The sequence below is a fragment of the Drosophila hydei genome, unplaced genomic scaffold (assembly GCF_003285905.1).
Source record: "Drosophila hydei strain 15085-1641.00,03,60 unplaced genomic scaffold, DhydRS2 tig00000243-arrow-arrow-pilon, whole genome shotgun sequence".
NCBI lineage: Eukaryota > Metazoa > Arthropoda > Insecta > Diptera > Drosophilidae > Drosophila > Drosophila hydei.
Window position 1 is genome coordinate 1,359,750 of NW_022045693.1, and position 23,965 is coordinate 1,383,714.

At 41.9% G+C, this 23,965-nt stretch overlaps 4 protein-coding genes across 5 annotated transcripts; 3 read left to right on the top strand and 1 right to left on the bottom strand.

The window, feature by feature from the left end:
* Positions 1-3,992: 3,992 nt before the first annotated feature.
* On the bottom strand, positions 3,993-7,258 carry LOC111592960 (F-box/LRR-repeat protein 21). Its single transcript, XM_023305450.2, has 5 exons — positions 7,009-7,258; positions 5,942-6,097; positions 5,770-5,874; positions 4,902-5,706; positions 3,993-4,842 (listed from the first exon to the last, which is right to left on the bottom strand). The coding sequence occupies exons 1-5, from the start codon at positions 7,137-7,139 to the stop codon at positions 4,705-4,707; spliced, it is 1,335 nt and encodes a 444-aa protein (XP_023161218.1). The 5' UTR covers positions 7,140-7,258; the 3' UTR covers positions 3,993-4,704.
* Positions 7,259-7,333: 75 nt separating this feature from the next.
* Positions 7,334-8,663, top strand: LOC111592961 (cytochrome c oxidase assembly protein COX18, mitochondrial). The gene is made up of 2 exons (XM_023305451.2): positions 7,334-7,836; positions 7,889-8,663. Exons 1-2 carry the CDS (start codon positions 7,414-7,416, stop codon positions 8,477-8,479), a joined length of 1,014 nt encoding a protein of 337 aa, XP_023161219.2. The 5' UTR covers positions 7,334-7,413; the 3' UTR covers positions 8,480-8,663.
* Positions 8,664-9,284: 621 nt separating this feature from the next.
* Positions 9,285-19,541, top strand: LOC111592952. 2 transcript variants are annotated; one of them, XM_023305440.2, is made up of 9 exons: positions 9,285-9,366; positions 9,510-9,984; positions 14,221-16,647; positions 17,418-17,809; positions 17,866-18,021; positions 18,079-18,862; positions 18,922-19,014; positions 19,075-19,158; positions 19,213-19,541. In XM_023305440.2, exons 1-9 carry the CDS (start codon positions 9,319-9,321, stop codon positions 19,347-19,349), a joined length of 4,596 nt encoding a protein of 1,531 aa, XP_023161208.2. In that variant the 5' UTR covers positions 9,285-9,318; the 3' UTR covers positions 19,350-19,541. The 2 variants fall into 2 exon arrangements, with proteins under 2 accessions (XP_023161208.2, XP_030079455.1); XM_030223595.1 differs by lacking the exons at positions 9,285-9,366; positions 9,510-9,984 and adding exons at positions 12,411-12,890; positions 12,952-13,191.
* Positions 19,542-20,022: 481 nt separating this feature from the next.
* LOC111597774 (component of gems protein 5) lies at positions 20,023-23,402 on the top strand. Its single transcript, XM_030223613.1, has 4 exons — positions 20,023-20,303; positions 21,843-21,953; positions 22,027-22,467; positions 22,681-23,402. Exons 1-4 carry the CDS (start codon positions 20,124-20,126, stop codon positions 22,837-22,839), a joined length of 891 nt encoding a protein of 296 aa, XP_030079473.1. The 5' UTR covers positions 20,023-20,123; the 3' UTR covers positions 22,840-23,402.
* The last annotated feature ends 563 nt before the right edge of the window (positions 23,403-23,965 follow it).

Sequence of the window (23,965 nt, forward strand, 5' to 3'; positions counted from 1 at the left end):
ATAAATAGATATATTCTCAACAAGTACTTTCGTTATCTAAACAGCCACAAAATGTCAATGCACCCTTTTTGGCCAATCAATTTTTACTGGGTATTCAAAACATTGCGTTCAAGAGCTTTGCGCTAGCAGTTTGAGCAGCACTGCTCGCTATTAGCACCTCACAAACATTACGCTATTTGCACATACTTAAGGCAAAGAGACAATAGAAACTATATTCAACTGAAAGCACCTGGGAATCACATGTATATCATATTTCTATTACGTGAATTGCTGACGACTTTCTATTCTAACATCCGCTCGTCCGCTTGGCCAACAGCTAGATAAGTCTTGTCCCAGTCATTCAGTCAACAAGCGTTATCTACGCATTTACCTGGCTTTCTTATCAGACAGTTATTAAGCGTTTACAGTTGAGCAAGCACTGTGAGCACTGTGTTGCATAATGCAACTGTCGCTTATATAACAACAGTTACCCTGCGAAACAAGGTCAAAAGTTCAAGGACTTTAGCTTGCATAGAGGAAAAGCTTACGCGCTGCCTTTAGGTAACTTGAGCTCGCTCTCTTTAGCTTGCTCTCTCGCTCTCTCTCTCTTCGATTGGCTGTGCATGTGTGTGTGTTCGCTGCTGTGGACTTCCGTAGATATGTATCAGCGTGACTGTTTGTATGTCTGACTTTTGTTGATGTTTTGATTGTGTAACAGCTGCTGCGAGCGCCCTGAAGTAGGCAACAATAAAGAAGCATATATTGAAAATTGCTTGCAGACTGAGAAGGGGAGGGAATGTTGGGGCGGTGGCCGTGTCTTGCGTTTCATATTTATTATCTTTGCCATGCCATAATATTTGCAGCCACAAAGCCGCCCATAGGGGCATATTAAGGCTATTATCCATTTTTGTTTATTGTTTTCAGCACGTCTTTGTATTGGTAGAGGTGCGTGTGTGTGTGTCAGTAACTCTGCATTGTGTTTATCTTTTCATTACATATTTATGGTAGAGTGTAGTTCAGGCGTACTGAACTGTTATTTAAGGCGCTTCCTTAGGGCTTACTTACCTTAAATTAAATCGTACAGAAAACTTTGACTCTGAAGCCCTCGTTAAGGTAGATGAAGCATATATCGGAAAGAACTGTGTCTTCGACAGTTATATAGCTATAAAGTCAAAGTATAACGACTTCCTGTAGTGCTTTTCACTGTGCTGATTTACTAACAAAATTCATATAATTTTTTACATTTTTTTCTACGTTTTTTCCATCTATATTCTTCTAAGACTCTCAATGTATGTTCCATAAATTTAAATTTGATATAGAAAATAAATTTTTTTTTTCAATTTTCCACTTTTTACTTCATTATCTATATATTTTATATGTTTCTACTCTCTCCCATTTACTTCCGCACATTAAAAACTTGGCTGAAAACTCTTCTCTTTTTTAATCTTGAAACGTAGTTTATTGATCTTTATTAGATTTTTCTTTGATACATTTTCATTGCTACTGTCAAATATTTGTGATTTTTTTTTTGTTTTTAATTATTTTTAATTGTGGTATTTATATTTTGTTGTTGTTGTGGTTGTAACTTTGCTTAAATTTATGATATTGCATATGCCACAAAAATTTCTGTTGTTGCTTTTGTTGCTTGCTCTAAATATTTTTTAAATTGGCATTTAATAGAAGCTTATACATTTTATTTAAGTTTTTCTCATTTTCACAACTCAAAAAGCTCGCAAATAAAAATATAAATTTTTGAAATAAGTTTTTTTCGTTTAGTTTTTGACATAAAATGAAGCATAGATAAATTGTTTTCTCTTTTGTTTTCTTTATGTGCACATTTTGTTCAGTTGTTGTTGTTGTTACTTAAACACTTCATTATCTGTTCTTTGTGCTCTTCTTTGTTTTAATGTCTGCTTTACTTTTCGCTAGGCTAACATACTACTACGCATAGCTTGAATATATACTCCAAACGAGCAACTTTTTTCATCTGTTTCCTCTTTCTAGTTATGTTCTTAAACGTTTTCACTTTGCTTTTTGCAAAAGTTTCTTTTTTAGTTTGTTTATTTTGTTGTTAACCTTTGGTTGGTCGCATATGTTTCGCATTGGCTTTTGTGTATTCTATAAACACTCTTCTTCCTACTCATTTCCTTACTCTGTTCTTGTTGTTGTTATTTGTGTGTTTTGTGTTGTTTGTTGTTGGATTTGTTTTTTGTTGTTTTTGTTTTTATCACAGCTTTCTTCTATACACTTTTGCGCTTATGTTACTTGTATTTTATTATTTAAGCATAACTTGCATATATATAAATTTGTTGTTGTTGTTGTTTTTAATGCACTAGTTGTTGCTTGTTGTTGTTGTTGTTGTTTGTTTTTAGTGCTCCGCTTTACATTTGCTCTAATACATACGTTAGCTTAGTTTTGTGTGTATGTGTGTGTGCGTGTGTGGAATGATTTACAAAAAGTTGTTGTTTTCGTTTTAAATACAATAAATGGCATATAAAATATATATATACTTATTTTGTTTTTTCTTCTTGTCGAGTGTTCGTTTTTTGTATAGAAAAAGAAACATTACTCATACGCAGCGTTTTTGGAAGTGTTTTTGCTTTTGTTTTTGAATGAATTGTAATACTTTTGCATTGGATTGTTAAAACAATAAGGTCGGAGCTACAATTGTACAGTTTCAAGTTAAAGATCATATATAGGTAGATATATATATTTATAGTTATATATATGTGTATATATATATTCATGTGTTTATCTTTGGTGCACTTCTGGCTGTTGTTGTTGTTGTTGGAAGCAGCATGACACGTTAATCACATTTAATTGTTGTTTTTGTTGGTATGTACTAGGCTTAACTAAATTACATTGTGTTTGTTGTACACACACACACACACACATAGACGATTGCTTAATTTTTTGTTCACTTTACAAATTAATATTCGCTATTGATAACAAAAATACATGCATAGTTTTTTAGCTTTAGCTATATGTACACCTGGTTGGATAGTGTAAAAGTGTTTGTGTTTTCTTTCTTTGAGATCGCATTTTGCTGTTGCTGCTGCCTGTTTGCTGTTTCATTATTTGATCGAACAATTGCCACCACAGAGCCAAGTCGAGTCGAGCTGAGCCTTTGTTCAGTCTTTCGTTTATTTCATTTTTTGTTTGTTTCTTTTATATTAAATTTGAGCAAAGTTCTTTGTGAGTTGTTCGCTTAAATGCTCAAGTGATCTTCAGGTACCATTTACATATATATATATATATATATATGTACATATACATATACATATATACATTGTTTGCCTAGCTGCTCAGCTGCTGTGCACCTGTTGGGCAATTGTCTTGGCAAACAGTTGAACTAACATTTCTTTTTTTGTTGTTTTTGTTTTTTGTTTTGTTTTGTGCAAACATAAGTAAACTATATAGTAGTTATTGTATAAATGAATGCCTGTTTCTACGAAAATACAAAATACTCAAGTGTTGCGATTGATTGCATTTAGGTTTTACGCGATTTCAATTCAATTCTGGCTAACGCATGTCTCTCGTTTAACAAGTTTTCATTACAGCACACGCCACGTCAACTGGACTGTTGCTATATAGATATATATCTTTATATATATATATACATGAATATGTTGCAGGCGTGTGTTGTTTACAATATGCTTTACATAAGCTGCTAATATCACTTTTTGATAACTACACAAATGGCTCATCTTCTTGTTGTTGTTACAATTGTTGTTGTTGCTGTTGTTGTTGTCTTATCACAATGGAGCGCCAAACTTTTTACATTACATATTCTTTCATACATTACAAAAGTTAACAATTTTTTGTTGTTTCGCCAATTGATTGAGCTAACAATTTGACATTGGTCAGTTATTTTTTCTTTTCAGTTTTGGTTTACAAACATTTTCAACACGTTTTTGTTTTTTTTCTTCTTTTTTTATATATTTTACTTAGCTAACTAGACAATTTGCTTAACAATCGGTTGTTGCTGCTGCTTTTGCTGTAACTGGCTTCACTTTTGCTTGCTTGCTTGCATTTTGTTTTTATATTTTGTTTTTTAAATCACAGTTGTTGTTGCTTATAAAATGATGTTCTCTATATATCATCCGCTCATCCATTCCTTCATATTTCGTCGTCTGTCCTAACTATCTTACTTGTGTCGCTGTTTGTTGTTCTAACTTTCTATTATTAGGTTAACAACAAACTGCCCGTTAATGTGTACTTGTTTGTTTACAATTCGTTTTACATTTTGCATTTTTGAAGTGCTCAAGTCTTTTATATGCCCATTAACATATTCTTTCATATTTGTTTTTACTGTGTGTGTCTTGGCCGAACAAAATTAATTTGAAATTTTATAGAAGTACTTAGTTTAGCATACGAAAGACAAAAATTAAAATATAATTTGTTAGTTATATAAAGGCTTTCCAATCGTTTAAGTGTTTACGTTATATATCAAAAGTCGTTTGTTTTTTTTTTGTGTTCCTATTTTTTTGTAACTTAACAGAAAAGTTAAGAGCTTTCCCTTTTTCAACGTTTTTTTTTTGTTTTTATGTTTTGTTTTTTTTTAGTTGCCTACGTAAAAGTTTTACTAAACGCTACAAATTTCTATGCGCTCGATTTGATCACGTGTCATGTTGTTCTGCTGTTGTTGGTTGGTTGTTGTTGTTGCTGATGTTGCATGACGTTGCTTTATTCGATTTTTGGTTGCATTTGTTTTTGTGTTGTGCTTTAGTGGCTTAGATCCTGGCGCATCAATTCATAAACATATTTATCTCTAACGTCGTAGTCCACTGGTCCAAATGCCTCGCTGGGCAGCTGCTCGGGGTCCACCCGCGTCCATTGTTGACCCAACAACGAGCACATTTCCTGCAAGGCAAATATCAAATGAATTCTGAAAACTTTATCATCTATAGTCAGCTACTCACCTCGTTGAAAAGAGGTTGCGCTGCGTTGTTGGATTGCCAATCGATTTGCGATACTTCGAGTCGTCGCAGCTGGCGACCGCGCAAGCGCGCGATACCCAGCAAATTGTGAGGATCTACTGTGTAGCCATGGACGACGATCTCTTCGAGCTGTTTGCAGCGCCAGGATAACATAACAAAGGGATCCTGGCGTCTAGTGTGACACATATTGGAATGCTTGCTCAATGAATCAATGTAGTAGATGCTGCGCAACGTATCGCTATTGTGTACCGACATCCAATCGAGAGCCTCATGATTCATATACTCACAGAAGAGCATCCGAATGTGAGTGACAGGCATGTGACGCCGCAGGATGCGCAATTGCAACTGCTCGACAGCCTCATAGGCATAGACGAGCGTCAGCACCAGCTCAATGTCCGTGAAATGTGTTGAAAAATTTGACCAAGCTGCCTCTGAGACATCGGCATGCTCCTCCTGATCAAGGCCATGCACAACAATGAGTAGCTTACGCAACGGCAGCACCTGTATGGTATGCAACAGCTCATCGTTGAGCGTATCATAGTCCAGAGAGAGCACTTGCAAGGCAGCACATTTTTGAAGCAACGTAGCATCCAGCCCGAGTATAGGATAGTGACTAGGATCATATTTGATGCTGGCCAGCGTTAGCTGCTGCAACTCCTGCGGCTTGCCCATGGTCTTTAGAAAGTCCTGGCCATAATAAGTAAGCGCTTCAATGGCACCCAGATCCAAGATCTGACACGCTTGATGTTTACGGCTCAAAATCAACTTTAAGGGCTCCACGAAGCATCTGAAAAGGAGGGAGACATTGACTAAGTAAATAATGGGGCAGAGCTGATCATAGATTTCTTACTGTTCGATGGCAATCAGATGCTCGCTATGCATATTACCGGCAGCGACAAGGCCCACATTGTTGGTTTGGAATCGCAAGGCTCGAATGTTATCACATCGCGCTGCTCTAAAAAGCAAATTAATAAAAGGGATGGTTAGATGGGTTATTATATAGAATTGAGTTTATTACTCACTTGTAGAGCAGCCGACGCATTTTCTGTATGTGAAAGGCATTGTGAAAATCGAAGACTATGACCAGCTCCTTGGCCAGATTGGCCATGCTGCGATGGAAGAACGACAATTGCTCATCCTTAGCCACGTCAATGCGAAAGCGAAAGTTTCTAAAGTAGCTGTATGGGTGACGAAAGTCCAAAATAAATTCAGAAAAATAAAACTGTTTATAAAATTACTGTTTCAGCTTGGTAAACCGAGCACGAAAAGTAAACCAACAGCTAGAATTCAGTCAAATAAATAAACTTTTAACCAAAAACCGTTTCAGCTTTACAATGCGCAAGAAAATTATGCGTACAGCTGAAACAATTGATGAAAATAAATTTAAATAAATTCGTGATAATTCATTTCACTAAAAAAAATTGAACTAATTAAATATACTTTTATTTGTTTTATTATTTTCAAAAATGTTGCATGTTACTTTTCTTGCTCGTTGTTCTTGATTGTCTTTTATCAAAACAATAATTTGCTTTTAGCATTGAAATGGAGCTATAACATTTTTTTTAATATTTGCCTAACATGATGTGCGATAACTTTTGTGGCTCGCTGTCTCAGCGATGGCAACATCAGCTGTGTGTTTGGCTACATATGTATATACATGTGTGCAAGTGTGCAAGTGTGCAAGTGTGCATATGTGTTTGTGTAGCAACATTTTCATTGTTGAGGTGTGTGTGTGTGTGTGTGTGTGTGTGTGTATGTATGTGTGTGAGGCAGCGCTTTGTTTTGTTATTACACGTATTAATAAATGCTTTGTTGTCTTTCAAGGCTTGCCAGAAACTAGAAAAAACAAAATAGAAAACACAGGCGGCCCGCCCACTGGGCCCTTGCTTGGCATCTGGGCAAAACAGCTGTGCGTCACCTACGGAGCAGCAGCAATTTGTTTGTTTGAGACGCAAAAGCGAAAATGCTCACAAAACATAGGCAAACACACACACACTCACATACATTTATGCTTATATGCATATGCTTATAAGTAAATGCACATATATATACATACATATAGATGTATATGAATACTGTTAGGACTTACCGTCTTTGGAAAAAATGTTGCCTCCATGCCCAACAACAATTGGCTGCAGCTCTGCGGTCTCGCGTATCGAGATAGTCGAATATTTGATTTAGTGCCACCGCCGGTATTGTATGCCATTGGGGTATACTCATAACTATAACTATATAAACCCAAATAAATCCGTTTTCCTTACTTTTGATTGAAACTTGTTAATTTTACTTTTTTTTGTGCGACCGAACAGTACGACGCAACATCGACCAATTAAGATACAGAGCACTGCTAATTATCTCTACACATAACAGGGCGCATTTACTGTTAACTAACATGCTTTTGGTATTTGGTTTGTTTATGTGGTATTTATAATGAGGGTCGCATACGGTCACATTGCGCAGAATGTGGTAATAAGTTGATATTTTGTTTTGAATAATGTCATTGCTATTGGGCGCCTGCCGGCGATTTAAATATGGTTACATGCATGCGAGATTTGCCTCTACAGAACTATCAGCAGCAGCAACAGCTGCCACACAGCTTTCCAATGCTAGCGGCATGGTTGGCTTCTGGCAGACATTATCCAACAGCACGCCGGTGGCCTATATGCAGGATGCACTCATTCAAATACATGATTATAGTGGATTACCCTGGTGGTCGGCAATAGTGCTGTCAACTTTTCTGTTTCGGAGCGTAGTGACATTGCCTTTGACAATTTATCAGCATAGAATAACAGCACGCATAGAAGGGATTGCTCTGGAAATGCCGGCCATAGTAGAGGAACTGAAGAGGGAGGCGGCGAGGGCCAAGCAGAAATTCAAGTGGAGCGACAAGCAAACGGCAGTTGTCTACAGAAGATCGGTTCGTAATTAAATAGAAAGCCAAAATATACAATAACCCCAAGTATTTGCAGATCAAGAAACAATGGCAACAGCTCATTATACGTGATAATTGCCATCCCATGAAGACAATCATTGTGCTCTGGGGACAAATACCTTTGTGGATTTGCCAATCGGTTGCCTTGCGTAATTTAGTTTATATGCTGCCCGATCCTACAACGCTGCAGGCACAAATCGTAGCCACAGAGCTGACCATTGGCGGCTTTGGTTGGATTCCAAACCTGACAGTTGTGGATGGATCTTACATACTGCCTGTTGCACTTGGTCTCATCAATTTGGCCATCATTGAGGTGCAGACGATGACGCGTACGCGTCCACAAACACGTCTGCAGAGCATAGCTAATAATGTCTTTAGAGGATTGAGTGTGCTAATGGTGCCCATTGCTTGTACTGTACCGTCAGCTCTTTGCGTCTATTGGGTGGCTTCCAGTTCCTTTGGCTTGGCACAAAATCTGCTGTTGCTTGCGCCGGAAGTGAGGCGAGCCGTGGGCATTCCCAAGACGCAAACAGAGCTCGATCAGCCATACGATCAGCTCTGGCTGAAGATACAAAAGCGTGCCAGAATCTTAGAAGAGTCGCCGGCTGACAAGTCGACTAACAAGTGAGCGCCACTTGTCTTATATATTGTATATATATCATTCTGTTAAGTTTGCTTAGTTCGTTTATTTGTCATGTAAATAGAGAGAGTTTGTAGACAAAGCCACGCGACTGCATCATCGTAAATCATTGGTTCATCCATGCAGACTCATCCAGTTTTCTAGAAATAAATTGTGTGAAATTCCCCCAAAACATAGCAATGTGTAAACAATTAAGAATGATCTAGTTTAGAGAGCATGACTGGTGGCTACCCTGTAAACAATTAAGAACGTTTCAGCTGCCCCGTAATAAGTTTAGTTTTGCAAGATTGATTTGTAATTTTAAGTTTTAGAGATAAGTTCTGTGTTTTAGCCTTATATTTTCAAAATTGGCTTAAGGCTGCCTTTTACGGATAGAATTAGAAATGTTGAGTATGCAAATGGTTTTAAGGAATAGTATTTGATAAAGCAAAATGAGATATTTATCGGCTTAATGAGTGAGACTATGTACTCATAACAAGAACTGTTCTTAGCTACTTTCTTTACTTTTGCTACCATCTGGCATCTGTTTACAGGGTAGTAGAGGAGGCAGCACAACAAATGATAAGCGACTATCAAAAGGTCTAGATGATTGCTGGCAGAGATAAGACGGCATTCAATTGGATGCAGCACCAGCAGCATCCCAATTGAAAGATTGAGAATATTTCTGCCTTGCCTCAGTCGAGCTTCGAAGCTCAGCGTAAGAGCAGCTAAAACATAAATAAGTAAATTCGTATCACTTTTCGGGCGAAGCGCTATCAGTGAAAAAAAAAATTAAAAATATATATTATATATATAAAAATAATATATATAGGAAATAAATTGAAGAAATGATTGGGAGAGCTTGGAGCCTGGCTCTGGCGCTTCTTGTCTTGAACGTAAGCAAATATAAATATTTCCCAATTGATATGAATTGGTTTGGCCTATTGAATTGGAAGTCTGTTCCACTGATCCACAGAGAGAATAGTATCTATAGTTTCTATAATTATATCAATCAAATTTTCTAATTGCGTCTTTCTAGCTAGCCAAAACGTTCGCTTATCAACCTGACAGCTATAATGATGGACAGTCCGGGTTATCAGCAACGACTCAGGCTCAAGACCAGGTGGCTTGTCCGCCCCATTTTCGAGGATTGAAACCGTATGAACACGATTGCCATCGTTTCATTAATTGTGCTGACGGTCGTCCTGTTATACAAACCTGTGGACCGGGCACGGCTTTTAATGCAGTTGTACAGACTTGTGATCACCAGACTCAAGTGTCGTGCGAGGGTCAATTCGGCCGTTCGGCTCGACTGCAGGAGCGTCCTTTGCAACCGCGATGTGACCCGGGCTTCAGTGGCTTACAGCCACATCCCACCGACTGCACGAAGTTTCTTAACTGCGCCAATGGACAGACTTTTATACAGAATTGTGGACCTGGTACGGCATTCAGTCCATCTAAGTTGGTTTGCGACTACAAGCACAAAGTGAATTGTGCAGAGGCGCCAGGTCAAGGTAAGTTAGACTTTTATATCCGAACATGCGTTTCTCAACTAACACAAGCTCAGGTGAAGTGGAAGACACCTCGGTTGGTCTTCGATGTCCACCAGGTATCCGTGGCCCAGTTCCATTTCCCAACGATCCCTCGAAGTATATTATATGTGAAACTGGTGTGCGTCCACGATTGGAGCAATGCTTGTCGGGTTGGGTATTCAATGCTAACAGCTTAACCTGTTATTTTAATGGAGCTTCCCCTGTGTCAGCTGATTTCTCTTGTAAGTTGAACTCCTCGTCTTTTATATGTATGCCTTGGTCTGCTTAGTTCACACGCTTCTCATTGGGTCTCTGATTTCATAGTTTGCTCTTCATGCGCTTCCAGCCTTTTTGCTTGCTTTATTCTTCTTGTAATCCTAATGAACCATCTCAGCTGTCAGTCGATTGACTGGTCTACTCTGTCCAGGAGGCGTCGAAGGTCTGTTTGTTCATCCTTTTGATCAAACGAAATTCCTTAATTGCAAGGCGGGTAAGATAATTGTACAGAGCTGTTCTCCTGGTCAGGCATTTAGTATATCGCAGGGATATTGTCAAGCCAAGGCGCAGCTGCAATACACAGACTATGTGGCCTACATTGTCTCCCAGATAAGCAACGAATATTGTAAGTGTCCACTCTTTATAAGCTGTTCAAAGCCTCAGGCTCTTCTGCCTCCTCAGCTCTGATGCTCACTAGCTGCCCAGCGGGCACGGACGGTCTTCATCTCTATCCCTACGATGCGGGCAAATATATTCGTTGTTCAGGACAACAGCTGTCAATTCTAAGTTGTGGAGAAGATTTAGCGTATAGCTTCGTCCAACGCGCTTGTCGACCAAGTCGACAAGTGACTCGCACCGAAAGGGTTAAGTTCTTTTCAGAGCTCACTCTTCAGGGAGGCAGCTATAGCTATACAGATAGTCAGGCATTCCAATCTGCATTGAAATCTTGTCCAGTTAACCTTCGTGGTAACTACGCCTATCCCTTCCATGCGGGTTACTACGTGCTGTGTCAGAATGGTTTGCTGCAGGTGGAGTCCTGTCCAGCGGGGTCTGTCTATAGTCTGTCTACAAGGAGGTGCTCGACTCGCCAGCAACTCTCCTCCCACGATTTCCTGGACTATGGTTACTTAAACGTTCAACTCTCTAGTAAGATCTTCAAGATAGTCTGTCCTTGTTCTCTTGATTGTTATTGATCCTTCCCCTTAGCTAACTTCATGCAAGACCTCACAACTGTTACATGTCCTGCAAATGCTCAGGGCTACTATCTTCATCCTTTTGACTGTACTAAGTACTTAAGTTGCCGGGATCAACAGACGTCCATAGAAAGCTGCGAAAGGGGCGAGGTGTTCAGCATCTCTCGGAGGCTTTGTGTGGCCAATGATCAATTGGTAGCTGCTTATGATCGAGTGGAGTATCTAACAGATACGCAGCATGAGTTCTATCAGGAGAATCAAGCTCATCAAGGCCGAGAACTCCAGACTAATGTACAGTCTACCTATGTTAATGGCGAAGTGGCTTGTCCCCCTGGAGCGAGTGGAGTTCAACCTCATCCCTACGATTGCACCAAGTTCCTGAATTGCGCTAACGGGCAGACTTTCATTCAGGACTGCGGACCTGGAACAGCCTTCAGTCCATCCTTGTTGGTCTGTGACTTCAAAGATAAGGTGGATTGTGGACAAGGTCAATTGTATACTGGTCAAAGCAAGACGAATTACGGTGGCTCATCAGGTCATGTGACAGGCTCATTTGCGGGACATGAAAGTGGATCGTCAAGCGAGTCATCTATCGGATCATCAGGTTGGGCATCAACCGGACCTAGTTGCCCAGTTGGAGCCAGGGGGAATGTTTTCTATCCCAACGATGCCTCAAAGTATGTCATATGTGGAATTGGCGTGAAACCACGTTTGGAGCAATGTCCACAGGGGGAGATATTTGATAGGCACAGTTTGATCTGCACTCCAACTGGAAGCCCTTCTGTTCACACAGACTCTACCTGTAAGTTGAACTATATTTCTATTACACCTTGCTTTGGTTATTTCATACGCTTCTCATTTGGGGTTACGGACTCATCTTTTGCTCTACATGCGCTTTCAGTTGCCTGTTTGCTTGTTTAGATTGTAATCGTAACGAATCCCCCTAGCTGCCGCCCGACCCAGAGATCTACTCTGTCCAGGAGGTGTCGAAGGGCTGTTTGTTCATCCCTTTGATCAAACGAAATTCCTCAATTGCAAGGCGGGAAAGGTAGCTGTTCAGAGTTGCATTACTGGCCACGTCTTTAGTATCTCAAAGGGATATTGCCTACCCAAGACGCAGCTCTTGTACACAGACTATGTGGCTTACTTTGTCTCCCAGATAAGCAGCGATTATTGTAAGTGCCGCTCCATTCTTAGCGCTTCATAGCCTTAGAGTATTACTTCCTTCAGCTCTGATGCTCACTCGCTGTCCGTTGGGCATGGATGGTCATCATCTCTATCCCTACGATGCGGGCAAATATGTTCGCTGTGTTGCAGGAGGAGAGCTCTCTATCTTGAATTGTGGAGAGAACATGGCTTATAGCTTCGTCCAACGCGCTTGCCGTCCAAGTAGACTAGTGACTCGCTCCGAAAGGGTTAAGTTCTTTTCAGAGCTCACTCTTCAGGGAGGCAGCTATAGCTATACAGATAGTCAGGCATTCCAATCTGCATTGAAATCTTGTCCAGTTAACCTTCGTGGTAACTACGCCTATCCCTTCCATGCGGGTCACTATGTGCTGTGTCAGAATGGTTTGCTGCAGGTGGAGTCCTGTCCAGCGGGGTCTGTCTATAGTCTGTCTACAAGGAGGTGCTCGACTCGCCAGCAGCTCTCCTCCCACGATTTCCTGGACTATGGTTACTTAAACGTTCAACTCTCTAGTAAGATCTTCAAGATAGTCTGTCCTTGCTCTCTTGATTGTTATTGATCCTTTTCCCTTAGCTAACTTTATGCAAGACCTCACAACAGTTACATGTCCTGCAAATGCTCAGGGCTACTATCTTCATCCCTTTGACTGTACTAAGTACTTAAGTTGCCGGGACCAACAGACGTCCATAGAAAGCTGCGAAAGGGGCGAGGTGTTCAGCATCTCTCGGAGACTTTGTGTGGCCAGGGACCAATTGGTGGCTGCTTATGATCGAGTGGAGTATCTAACAGAGACGCAGCATGAGTTCTACCAAGGTAATAAAATGAATCATGAGGGTCGTGAATTTCAGACTAATGAACAGTCTGGCTATGACAATGGAATTGTGATCTGTCCCGAGTGGAGTTCAACCGCATCCGTAAGACAGCACTAAATTCCTGAACTGCGCTAATAGACAAACATATATTCAGAATTGTGAACCTAGAAAAGTTTTCAATCCTGCAAAGGGAATTTGTGATTTCGCTGATCAAGTGAATGGCGTGGGCAGGACTGAGGAGACAGTTCCTACAGCTAATCTCGCTTGCAAGCCAAACGCTATTCCTTCGCGTGGTCTGTCTTGATTATGTTCACGGCCTTTTTGCACATCCCTTTGTTGCTCGTAGCTCGGACAGATAACTGTCAGACAGTGCTCAGCAAGCGAAGTGTTTAGTCTATCGCGTAGTTACTGCACACAAGGAGAACTTGTGCCGTGTACGGATCGTGTTTCCTTTAACTATACCGAGGATCATTTGGAATGTGAGTTGGATGATTGGAATTAAGGTAAAAAGAATTTACTTGATGATTATTTTTCATTTGCAGTTTTTAGTTATCCCTTCGACTGCACTCAATATATGAGCTGCGAAGAGCGTTTGACCCATTTGCAGAGCTGTCCCAATGGTCTACATTTAAGTTTATCACTGCGCCGCAGTCAGCCACTAGAGCAAGTGCTTAGATCGCGCTTACTTGCCGAGTGAGCTGCACATATTCTACGAATGGTGGCAGCAGATACAACGTGTAGGGCCGAACTCCACGACAGTTTGTCCATTTGCTTTGACCGGCAACTATCAGCCGGACACATGCATAACTTGTGTAGCCCAATGTGCAGACACTATTTTATAATTGCTGTACTGGTCAGGTACTCAATGTGTCGCACCGTTTGTGTGTGCTAGAGAATCAGGTGCCCGAGAACGATCGGTGTAGCTACCCTCAAGACTCCTATGGTTCGATAGATCTGCGTTATGGTTACTAACAATCAGTTACCCTGGGTCTTTACACATATTTGTAATTATAAATCTTAACTTTTGCAGACAATCGAGAGTCGAAGGCCTATGTGCAGCCCAGCTATGGAAATGCTGACCAATTTGGCAGTGAGTCGGGCATTAAGACAACTATTACGAGCGGTGGCAATCGCTGGAGTAATATGAATATGGAACGTCCAGCTGGCATTGGCTATGGCCAGCCACAATCGAATGGATGGTCGGGCCAGGGCAGCTTCTATCAACAGCAGGCGCCTTCGCAGAGCGTGCTCTATGTGGAGGGTTCACTGCTGCCGAATCGTAATTATCCACCAACTACTCCAAATACAATCTTTAAAGCACCACTTGCGCCCATGTCGCCTAGCGCAGGCGATGTGGTGGCAGCTGTTCCATCGACACGACAGAATTTTAGTCGCTCGCAGAGGCCACACCGACCTTACAGTCCTACTCTACCTGGACAGCAGCCTCTAGATCTCGACTATGAATCAGATCCATTGGGTGAAAGGCCTCGATATCAGCTGCCTAGTGAAACACGTCGCGATCACTTCCGTCCTCCCCAACCCGGTCTACCCATTAATCATAGTTCCACTCCTCATGGTCATGATCAGTCCCCCAGCTTTACTTCAATCCATTCACAACCAAATGCAATTCCGGGTCAGCGACCTTTAGACCTAGACTACGAGCCAGATAGAAAGCCTAGTTTTCCTGCTCCTCGTGATCAACTGCCCAGTGAATCGCACCGCGAACATTACCCTGCTGCTAATCCTTCCTACCCCTCCAATCATGGCCAGCCCCATCCGGTGGCTGATGAATCAAATTTGTTCGGTGGTCTGCAACCGCCTACACCTCCACCTCAGGGCCCTGGGCTTACGCCAATTTATTCACGACCAAGTCCTTCACCCGGACAACGACCCTTAGACCTTGGCTATAACCCAATACAGAGACAGCCTTCCACTGGCTTTGATCCAAGTCATAAGCATCCAATCTCGCCTGCTCCGGTCTTACCAGGACAGCGACCACTAGACCTAGACTATAATCCAGATTCTGATTCGGATACTCAAACAACTCTTGACCAGCCTTATCCCACTTACCGTGAAGCTCTACCTCAATCTACAGCAGCTGTGCCTGCCAACCACAGTCCCACTTATCGTGGTCAGCCCCAGCCTGTGGCTGATGAATCGAATCTGTATGGTGGCTTGCAGCCACCCACACGACCTACTTTACCAGAGTCCACAACGATTCCTACCACCAGCACAACTCAATCGAATTTGCGCACGTTTCCCATTTACCCACCTGTGTTCAATGCCACACCTGCACTTCATCCACACTATAGTCCGCCCTATGCAGGTGTTGCGCACTCACATAATACCTCCTGGCAGAAGGTGCCAGCGCGTGGACGAGTGCCTGATCCCTTCAATGATCAGGATGAGTATGATGAGGCAGATTTTGGTGAAACGACGAGTAGCACCACTGAGCGAAGTGCTTTGAGGCCACCTCCGTTCAACCACAATTTTTACAATCCAACACAGAGTGCCGTATCTGAGCCGTCCTCCAGGGATGCTCTTAACGAAGCGTTGCGCTTGATGCTGCGTCCCTATTTCAATCATAGTGGGACTGCCAAAGAAGCATCAGTCGAACGCGCTGAAGCGGCTATTGTCTCAGCTATAAGCAGACCACTGACTAGCACCACGACCCAAAGAACTACCCTTGAGGTTAGCCGGACGCCCGACGATGACGTTGAACTGATTGTGGCTGGCGAGCAGTCGAGCCTGGACATTGACCCTGACGATGACTCTGTTGTTCCAGATGCTGTTGAAACGACGCGCACTGAACAGACCCTAAATCCCACCACCTACTCATCCGGCTACGACACCACTGACTTTCAACGTGGCACACGACGAGTGGACGTCGACAGCAGCACGAATTCAAACTTAACACCACAAACAAATTCCAACAATTGGCACAGTCTTGAATTTCATCGACGTCATCCAAATCTGCCTGATCCTTTCGAGAAACCGCAACACAATCATCACCACCCACACCACCTGCATCACGGTCCTCAGCACCACCACCACAGCCCTTCCTTCCATGCCCGGCATCCCGATCTTCCCAATCCTTTTAACCCCACTAACGAGGAGCAACCGAAAGAGGAACCTAAGCCTACTCCAAGAGCACAACCTGATCCTGAGCCTAATCAGGATGTTGATCCTGACTCGGAGTTTGAGGAAGGAGACTTTTTGCCTAATCCGAATGCAGAAGCAACAACGCCACATACACCTGAGATAATTTTCCGCAACGGATTCGATGAACCCTGCGAGTTTGACTGCGGTGGGGGCAAGTGTGCAAAACAATCGCAGATCTGCGATGGAGTCAATAACTGTGGGAATCGAAAGGATGAAAGCCAGTGCGATCATCTAGGCTATCAGGTGCGATTGACAGGTGGCGAGAGTCCTCACATGGGACGCATAGAAGTTAAAGGTGAGTAGGATTGAAGCTTTGCTATTGCCAAGTATTTCACCACTACGCTTATCCCCGAGACATTTCCCCACGTCTTGCCAAGTATTAAGCCACAAGGTATTTTGCTGAATCTAGCCAAGTTTTCAATCATTTAAATTCAGCCAAGTGTCCAAACACAAGGCATATCCTTAAGGCAATCCAAGTATTAAACCACAAGTCAATTCCTCAAATGAAGCTAAGTATTCAACCACAACGCTTATCCCTGAGAAATTTTCCCATATCTAGCCAAGTATTTAACCACACATTATATCCTTACGGCAATTCAAGTATTCAACCAAATGCCAATTTCCCAAATCTGAGACATTTACATGAGAAAGACAAGTATTAAGCTAAAAGACATTTCCGAATCTGAATTCTGAATCTAGTTAATTCAATTCAACCACAAGCCACTTCCTCAAATCAAGCAAAGTATTCAACCACAATATTTATCCCTGAGACATTTCCCCAAATCTAGCCAAGTGTTAAACCACAAGGCATTTCCCTGAATCTAGTCAAGTTTTCAATTATTTAAATTCAACCAAGTGTCCAACCACAAAGCATATCCTTAAGGCAATCGAAGTATTCAACCACAAGCCAATTCCTCAAATCAAGCCAAGTATTCAACCACAAGGCGGATCCCTAACTATAGCCAAATATTCAACTACCGGATTTATCCTTAAGTCTAGCCAAGTATTGAACCACTCAAATTAACACAAAGCCTAGCCAAGTATTGAACCAAATTTATTTTATAGTTAATGGTCAATGGGGTTACGTTTGCGATGATAAATTTGGTCTACCCGATGCGGATGTCGTTTGCCGGGAGTTGGGCTTCAAGATGGGCGCCTTGGAAGTGCGTGGCAATTCATATTACGAGCCCACTGAGCGTAACTTCAACTATGTGATGGATAAACTCGAGTGTCGGGGCAATGAAACGAAGTTGAAGGATTGCGATTTTATGGGCTGGGGCGTGCACAACTGTGCCGTTGACGAGGTGGTGGGCGTGGTCTGCAAAGTACCTGTGCTAAAGTGTCCCAATAATTTGTGGCTATGCCAGGCCTCCAAGGAGTGCATACCACCTGCCTTTGTCTGTGATAATACGGTGGATTGTGCGGACAAGTCGGACGAGAGTGACGCAGTTTGCAAGGTTAGTTGAGCTAATATAACTTTAATAGTTTCGGTCTGAGTCGTAAACTTTTCTAGGCACCCATTGAGTACCGTTTGGAGGGTGGACGCAGCTCACTTGAAGGTCGCCTGGAAGTCAAGTACCACGGCGTCTGGGGCAGCGTTTGCGATGATGATTTCAATTTGAAGACCGCGCAGGTGGCATGTAACAGTCTAGGCTACTATGGACCAGCTGTAAGTGGGAGACAGTCCTATTCGAGCTAGCTCTAGCTAAATTTCTTGTACTTCTAGAAAATCGAGAAGAACATTTTCGGTCCAGGCAGCGGACCCATCTGGCTCGATCAAGTGATGTGCCTCGGCAACGAGACGAGCATTGATTTATGTCGTCATTGGAATTGGGGCGAACACAACTGCAATCATACGGAGGATGTGAGTCTGCGTTGTACGGTGGGACCGCCGCCGAGACAGGCACGTCAACGCACCCGTCTGCAAGCCTTAAGTAAGGATAAAAAAGGCGGTCAGGCCAGCAACATTAGCCTGTCCGATATTGGTCTCTGGGAGAGATCGAGCAAGGCGTTGCGCACGCCCCGACGCTGCGGCATCTTCAAGGACGATCTCTTCGATGAGTTCTTACATCCGGAGCAGCGTGTGGTGCAAGGCAATGTGGCGCGTCGGGGTCGTCATCCGTGGCAGGCGACGATACGGACACGTGGACGTGGCGGCATCTCCAGCCACTGGTGTGGTGCAGTGGTCATCTCTAAGAGGCATCTGCTAACGGCCGCCCATTGCGTCTACGGACATCCGAAGGGCGCGTACTTTGTGCGCGTGGGCGATCACTATGCCAACATAGCGGAGCACTCAGAGGTGGACTCGTTCATAGAGACTTGGTATACGCATGAACAGTTCCGCCAACCCACCCACATGAACAACGACATTGCTGTGGTGGTGCTGAAGACACCACTGAAATTCAACGACTACGTGCAGCCCATCTGCTTGCCGGAGCTTGGTGCTCCTTTGCTTGAGAATCGAACCTGCACCATCTCCGGCTGGGGCTCCATCAAGTCAGGCGTATCCAGTGAGTAACTCGCCTCATCTCTCTGTGTTAGGGTATTAACCGGGCATATTCGCTTGCAGCTCCTTCCCAAGAATTGAGAGCTGCGCAACTGCCCATCCTGGCAGATACGACGTGCAAACAAATGAATGTCTATGGCGATGCCATGACTGAGGGTAAGTGATTGAACGATTGATTGATCGATTCGTTGATTGATAACTGATTTATTTACTTAGGAATGTTCTGCGCCGGCTCCATGGATGCAAGTGTCGATGCCTGCGAGGGTGACTCTGGCGGTCCGCTTGTCTGCTCCGATGAGGGTAAGTCTATAGAGATTATTCAGCTCATAAATGCTAATCCTGTGCTCCTTGCAGATGGCGAGACACTGTATGGCATCATATCGTGGGGACAGCATTGCGGCTATCAGAATCGTCCCGGAGTCTACGTGCGCGTTTGTCACTATGTCGATTGGATCTACGAGAAGATCAACCAAAGTTTGCGGCGATTCTAATAGCAGTGTCGCCACACCCATTTTCCAAAGAAAAAAGTGAACAGTTTTTAGTACAGCACCTAAAAGTCGGCAGTGGAAATGATCGTACGAAGGGGTCGACACGGCACACACGTAGGCTAAGCACACATAATCAATGCTAATAAAACGCACAACAATAACAAGAACAAGAAGAAGAACAACAATAAAGATGCTCAGCAAATTTAATTCACATGTTGACTCGATCCAAACACTTTCCAGCTCCCTTCCACTCTGCCAGTCTACATACTCACATTCATTGCCAGCTTTAAGCTTCTCTTTCTATATGTTGACTCGGTTTTGTGGCTCAGCCAATTGAACGGCTACACACACATATGCGCACGATCAATTGTGAAAAGTTGTCGCGGACAAAAGGGGTTAGGGGCTTGGTTCATTCACATTGTGCGGGTGAGAGTGATGCGCATTAAAAGCTCAATAATTAACTTAATTAGCCAATGATCAGCGCGGGCTACGCAACAAACTGAACGAAAGAGTGCAATTATACTTGTGGACATCTCACTCACACTTTTGCCTTGTCACCTTGCAATTGTTCTATACTCTCGCTCGCGCGCTCTCTCTCTCTTCTTCGTTCATTTCTCTCTCGCTGGCTGCGGCTTAGTTTCGCGCTTCGTTTAGCGGGCAGTTCTGAGTGGCCTTTCGTAAAGCGCAGTCGTCGTTTGTTTGTTACTTTAACAGTTCAAGCCTTACGCTTATCACACACATACACAGACCGACACACACATAGTGCGAATCCGCGCGATGCTATTGAAATTCGTTGCATTTTTTGTGATATTTGGCATTTGCTGTTCGCACGGCGCTGCCAACAATTTGGATCATTATGTTTATGGGTCAATGGAGGGCAGCACAACCACAGAACGCCTTAATGCGGCCGTGCGTTGCGTCAATGTCAAGCCACAAAGTTCCGTGGATCTGGAGCAGGTGAGCGGGCAGTAGAGACAGCAAGAGAGAAAGGAGGAGTGAGTGAGACGAAGAGATGCGAAATTCGACATTTGCATTCATTACATTCTGCAAAAGCCAATTAAAATGGGCGCTGGTTCAGTTCAGGGCTGGAGTGAATCATAAAAGTCTTGTCCCGTGAACCTGAATTCATTTCCTAGTGAATCAATTAAGCTTACATTTCTAAAAAATATGCATGTAAAAAGGTTAATTTATTAAATTGCAAGTGCAATTATGTTGATTACATTCATTTTCAAAGCATTTAAGAAAGTATTCCAATATATAAATTAAATTGCATAATTACTCGGAAAATATGCACAATGATTAAAAATATATAATAATTAAAAATATAAAATATATATTAATCGCATTAATTTTCTACAAAATTATTTCTTATTTTTGGTAAAGATTCGAGCAAAATATATCCATATAAGGAAACCAAATTCATTAATTTATCTAATTAGACTTTAATTTTTAACAATTCTTTCATAATTATTAATTAAATATCTCTGCAAAGAAGTCAAACTCGTTTGCTTGTTTTAGTAATCCAATTAGGGCTGATTTGCCCTAATTAACCCTTTTGACTATATAGGGCATAAACTAACGTCGAGTGCTGAGTGCTGTCCAGACGGTTCGTCTGTCTGTAGAGTCTGGCTGTGGGTGAGTCTCTGAGTCAGTGCCTCAGCCCAACCGCCAACTGTCCACTGTCCAAGTGTCCACATGCGGGCTGCTAATTGACAAGACTCACATGCAAAACGACATGCTCTCGCGTTATATACGTGTGCATATGTATGTGTGTGCGTGTGTGCTCATGTGTGACATAGTTTATTGATTAAAATTGAATTATTGTAAAATTTGTTGACACACACAAATTAAAATGTCAACAGCCAATGTGAAAGAGTTGAAAATGAATTGAAAAAAATCAAGTCAAAAAGTGAAAAGTGAAAAATTCATGCAGCATGCATCAAAAGCAAATTGAGGGGGAAAGTTATTAATACAGTTTAAGGCAATTTCAATTTAAATATTATATTAAAATATTCCTATGGTCACTTTAAGAGTGTATGCAATAGCTGACAGAGCTAAACATATGATAATTGGGATCAAAGCAATCCCAATTAAACTTTTAATTTTATAAATATTTAAATATAAATTGATCGATCTAGAACAATTTTTCTATGTGATTCATATATGTATATATAATATACGAGGTGTCTTCAAAAACTATTGTAAATTCTTTTTAATTACTTAAAAATATCAATTATTTGTGATCATCTTCTGCTCCTACTTCGATATCCTCTTTATCTCAACCTTCGATATCGAATATGCGTAAATCAAACATCAAAATTAGCAATACTTTTTGAGCAGACCTCGCGATCGCTGATCAGCAAAAAAAGCATGAGTTTATCTAGCATAAAACATATAATATATTATTCCATTTAATTACGAATCTCAAATATTCAAATTCATATATATATATGTATATATATATATTTTTTTTTTATTCATTAAATTAAATTACAGATAATGGGCCTCTGGTATGGCAGCGAAATCATAATGCACAGTCAAGATTTTCCGGGCGTATACGAATACGATTCGTGCGTCATCATTCACCTGACCGACGTAACTGACAAGGTGAGGTGGAATCCGTGCCTATTTAAGCAAAACCCTGTTTACGTTCGGCAAACTTGTTTGTCTTCTTTACCAGGTGCAAACCAACTACAACAACAGCAACAATAATAATAACCATTATGGCTACAATGGCTACAACAGCAATCGCCATCAAAATCAGAATCAGAACAATTATCGAACGCTGCCGAGCACGTCTCAATATCAGGAGTACGATAACGAATATACCCGCCAAGCGCAGCAGCAGCGCATGAGGTATCTGCGTCTCGTGTGGAGCGAGCGGGACAACAATCTGGAATACACCTTCAACTATACGGCAAATGCCCCGAATGTCTGGTCGAATATTGGCGATCAGCGCGGCAGTCTGGTCACACTGAACTCTTATACACAGTTCACGGGTACCGTACAGGTGGGCAAGGCGGTCAACGATCACCTGGTGTTAACCTTCTGCGGCAACGATGTCAAGAGCTCCATTTACACCGTGGTACTCACGCGTAATCGATTGGGTCTTAGCAACGAGGTGAGTCATCGAATATTGTGTTCGGCGAGTGTGAAGGGTAGAAAAGAGTTAACACAGTGTATGGGGTATATCAGGCTCATATTATAAGCTATACTCTAGAATCTAGTCTCCATGCTCTATATTCGACTTCAAGCTGTTTAGTCTTTATGCACAGTGTATTATTATTACTTTTAAATATTAACTACATCTCCCTTTCCCTCTCTCTTTCTCTAGGAGCTGCGCAGCATCCACAACATGCTCTCGCGCCGCGGCCTCAACACGGAGACCATACGCAGGGTCTGCAATGGTTCGGCTCGCTTGATCGTTGGGCTGCCTGCGCTGTTGCTGTTGCTGCTGTTGCCGCTGCTCGCCGTCAGAGGGCGTTGCCATTGAGTGAGGCCGTCTGCCGCACAGGAACCGCATTCCAGCCATACACTATGTTAATTTATGTCTAATCGACTTACTTAAGCCACTTGGACTTACAGTCACAGCTCGATTAACCAATTCTCTCTAGTTTCGATGCCTTAATTGCTCTTGTCTCGCCTCAATTAAACTCAATTAGTTAGCTAACTAACCGCCCTGCCTACCCTCCGCTCCGTTGTCTTGGCTCTGTCTAACTGTGTGTGGGCGTTAAGTGTGCTCTTAATTCAATTATCAAATCGTTACAAACATCGTTTTCTAACTTTTGATTCCCACGCCACGGCCAAAAAGTAGGCAACGCAAATTGCAAGCAAAAACCGCCGTTTTCACTTAACAGATAAGAATTTATTGCAGCTAAAAGTGAGAAAGAGTATCTATAAGTCGCATACGCCTGCCTTAGCTGCGTCGATTAACTCAGTGGCTCGTGCAGTGGTACCGGTACGATTTGTATACCCATTAAAAGTTTTCGAAATAGGGCATATCGAAGCAGTTAAGTATGTATACGAGGGTAGTCTCAAAAGTTTATCGTTTAACAAAAGAGGTATATATATATATATATATTTGTGTATTTTATATAATTAATAAATAAACTTTTAATTTTCTTCTATTTTTTAGAGCATTTGTTTAAATTTTATAGTCTCACCTCGCAAATGTAATAATGCTGGAGCTTAAATAGTTCCAAGTGTCATGTCGTATCATATCTGAGAGTTACATGACTTGAATATAAAGTAACTTATCGATTCATGACAACGATAAGTATCGATAAAAGAAGATTTGACTTTATTGATATGTAGCTAACATAGTGAGAATGATATATAGCTTAGACTATATATATTTATATATAACATTATCATCTATTTCTAATCCATTTCTCGTACGAGATAAATATCTAAGCCAGCCATAACAAAGAATTGCTTGTCGGGTAAGACTTCTAAGGAGTACAGGGTATTGCGCCGTCTGGCAGTGTTTAGCCCAGCACATTTCTTCGATGTTCAGATATGTGTCGGTTTTATTACTTCTTAACATTAATCTTATCAAAAAACTCACCCAGAATGCCCTAGTAACAAGCTTTCGCCAAGACATCTTATCAGAGATGGAA